This window comes from Penaeus vannamei, chromosome 15 (genome assembly GCF_042767895.1).
Source record: "Penaeus vannamei isolate JL-2024 chromosome 15, ASM4276789v1, whole genome shotgun sequence".
In the NCBI taxonomy this organism is placed as follows: Eukaryota; Metazoa; Arthropoda; class Malacostraca; order Decapoda; family Penaeidae; genus Penaeus; species Penaeus vannamei.
Window position 1 is genome coordinate 6864969 of NC_091563.1, and position 2500 is coordinate 6867468.

Sequence of the window (2500 nt, forward strand, 5' to 3'; positions counted from 1 at the left end):
TTTCTTTCTTCCTACCTTCTGCTGCTTCCAGATCTCCCCCTCACTTTCTTCCTTCGCTTTTCCCACTTCCCTCCTTCTCTTCTTCCGTCTTAACCTCTTTGGCCCTTCTTTTCCTCCGTCTTAACCTCTTTGCCCCTTGTCTTTCACTTTTTTCCCTTCTCTTCCTCCGTCCTTCTCTCTTTGCCCCTTGTCTTTCACTTTTTTTCCATTCTCCTCCTTCGCTTCTCCCACTTCGTCCCTTCTCTTCCTCTGTCCTTCCCTCTTTCCCTCTTCTAGTCCTCCATCCTTCCCTCTTTCCCTCTTCTCTTCCTCCATCCTTCCCTCTTTCCCTCTCTCTTGCGCCAGGATCTCAGCAGCCTCAATCTCCCCCAACAGATAGCCGTGTCCAACGGGGATGGAGTGAGCGAGCTGAGGATCTCAAAGGTTACAAAACACGACAGTGGGAACTATACCTGCCAGCCTGCCAACGCTCGCCCTGCTTCAGTGTCCCTCCATGTCATTACGGGTAAGAAGGGCGTGTGCGAGCGTGTGCACAGTCGGGGACTGTGGGAGTGTGTGTGTGTACAGTCGGGGATAGTCGGCGTACGTGTGTACAGTCGGTGTGCGTGTGTGTGTACAGGCGGGGACGGTGTGCATGCGTGTGTACAGTCGGTGTGCGTACGTGTGTACAGGCAGGGACGGATAAAATGTCGACAGTTTAGTTCCTTGCGAGTTTTTGTATATGCTTACACTGTATCATATGGAGTTGCCAAGAAAAATTGATAATTGTTGAATAGGAAAATCTAACGTGTATGGAATAATATAGGCTAGAAATAAAGAGAGAGACAAGAGAAGAGAGAGAGAGAGAGAAAGAGAGAGAGAGAGAAAGAGAGAGAGAGAGAAAGAGAGAGACAGAGAGAGAGAAAGAGAAAGAGAAAGAGAAAGAGAAAGAGAAAGAGAAAGAGAAAGAGAAAGAAAGAAAGAGAGAGAGAAGAGAAAAAAGAAAGAAATCAATACAACATCATTCATTCATGATAATAATAACAGGTCTTATCTTATATAAATGGTGTGGCTATATTGTACACTCATGCCTTTGCACTTGTAATTAATATAACACAAAACTTCGGCATATGTAAAACAAATATTCCAGTATGCCTTTCCCTCTCTTTCTCATCTGGCAGAGGGCATATTTCATAACACTGCACATCCGCATTTTTAGAAAAGTTTGATTACTCAGGCAGTGGCGGATCTGGAAGCCACCTGGGAACATGCTCACAAATACGTATGATAAAGATGATAGATAATAAATATTATCATTATTGATATTTTCATGACCTCGCGTTCTTATTCTTCTCATTATCACTATCTAAAAATAGATCACTGCTAGATAACAAGAAATTCTTCAGTGCTGCAACTGTTAATAATAATAATAATAATAATAATAATAATAATAATAATAATAATAATAATAATAATAATAATAATAATAATAATAATAATAATAATAATAACAATAATAAACATGATAATAATAACAGAACAAAAAAAAATAATGATAATAATAATGATACCGATAATAAAGACAATAAATAATAATATTAATAATAATAATATCAATAAAAATAACGATAACATAGAAAGATATGAGATTAATAATGATTAATTTACAGAAAAAAATATGCCATTTAATATCGTATTAACATTGAAAGACTTTAAATATCCTAAATGGAAAATATTGAATAATAAGACGGAGAAAATCACAACAGAGAAAAAACGAACAAGAAAAGATGTGAAAGAATATTGGAATAACGGACGACACGCGAAAAAGTTCACGATCAGCTGGTGAAAATAGAAGGAAGCCAAACTGGAAACTTTATTCTACACAAGTCGTAGTTTTGTGCCAACGTTGGTACGTTATAATCGATACGACAACATCATTCAGTAATTATTTCGGGTAATACATCACGAGTTTCCTTCTCCACTTTTTTATTTTTTTGTCAAATTTGCGTATATGGAAGGGATTGTGAGGATTCAGCTGTTGGCGTTTGTTTCATTTTTACCCAATTCCACATAGTTTGTGTGTGCGTATGTGTTTATGTGTGTGAGTATGTGTGTATATGTGTTTGCGTGTGTGTATGGTCAAACTCTGTGTTTTATCATTTTATGTGTTCTGGAATATATTTTCAGTCATAATTATAATTCATGCAACCAATAGCTTCTTGCATTACATTATAAAAGAAGAAAAAAGCGCCCACACACGTGCTCACTCATGCCAGCACGGAAAGATACCATTCATCATAATAAATCACGCATGATCTTTCAGGTGAGACTCCCGCCGCCATGCAACGAGCCAGTGCAACGGAAATCCAGTACCGCGTCAGTCTAGCCCTCATATCCACCCTGGTTGCTCTGATCGCCTTGTAGGCCCCTCGGCAACCCGCAGCTGCTTTGAGGTCCTGGCAGCAGCCTTTGATGTCGAGCTCATCAACAAGATTTTGCATGAAGACAATAACTTTTTGTT

The 2500-nt window shown here is 38.8% G+C and overlaps 1 protein-coding gene across 1 annotated transcript in view; it reads left to right on the forward strand.

Moving 5' to 3' along the window:
- Positions 1 to 2500, forward strand: part of LOC113802509 (zwei Ig domain protein zig-8) — a 126545-nt gene that overhangs the window by 122371 nt on the left and 1674 nt on the right. The window contains exons 7-8 of the mRNA XM_070130412.1: positions 376 to 505; positions 2303 to 2500. The exon at positions 2303 to 2500 is cut by the window's right edge and continues 1674 nt beyond it. Coding sequence (XP_069986513.1) covers positions 376 to 505; positions 2303 to 2403 — 231 coding nt within the window. The 3' untranslated portion in view covers positions 2404 to 2500. The remainder of the gene's footprint in view (positions 1 to 375; positions 506 to 2302) is intronic.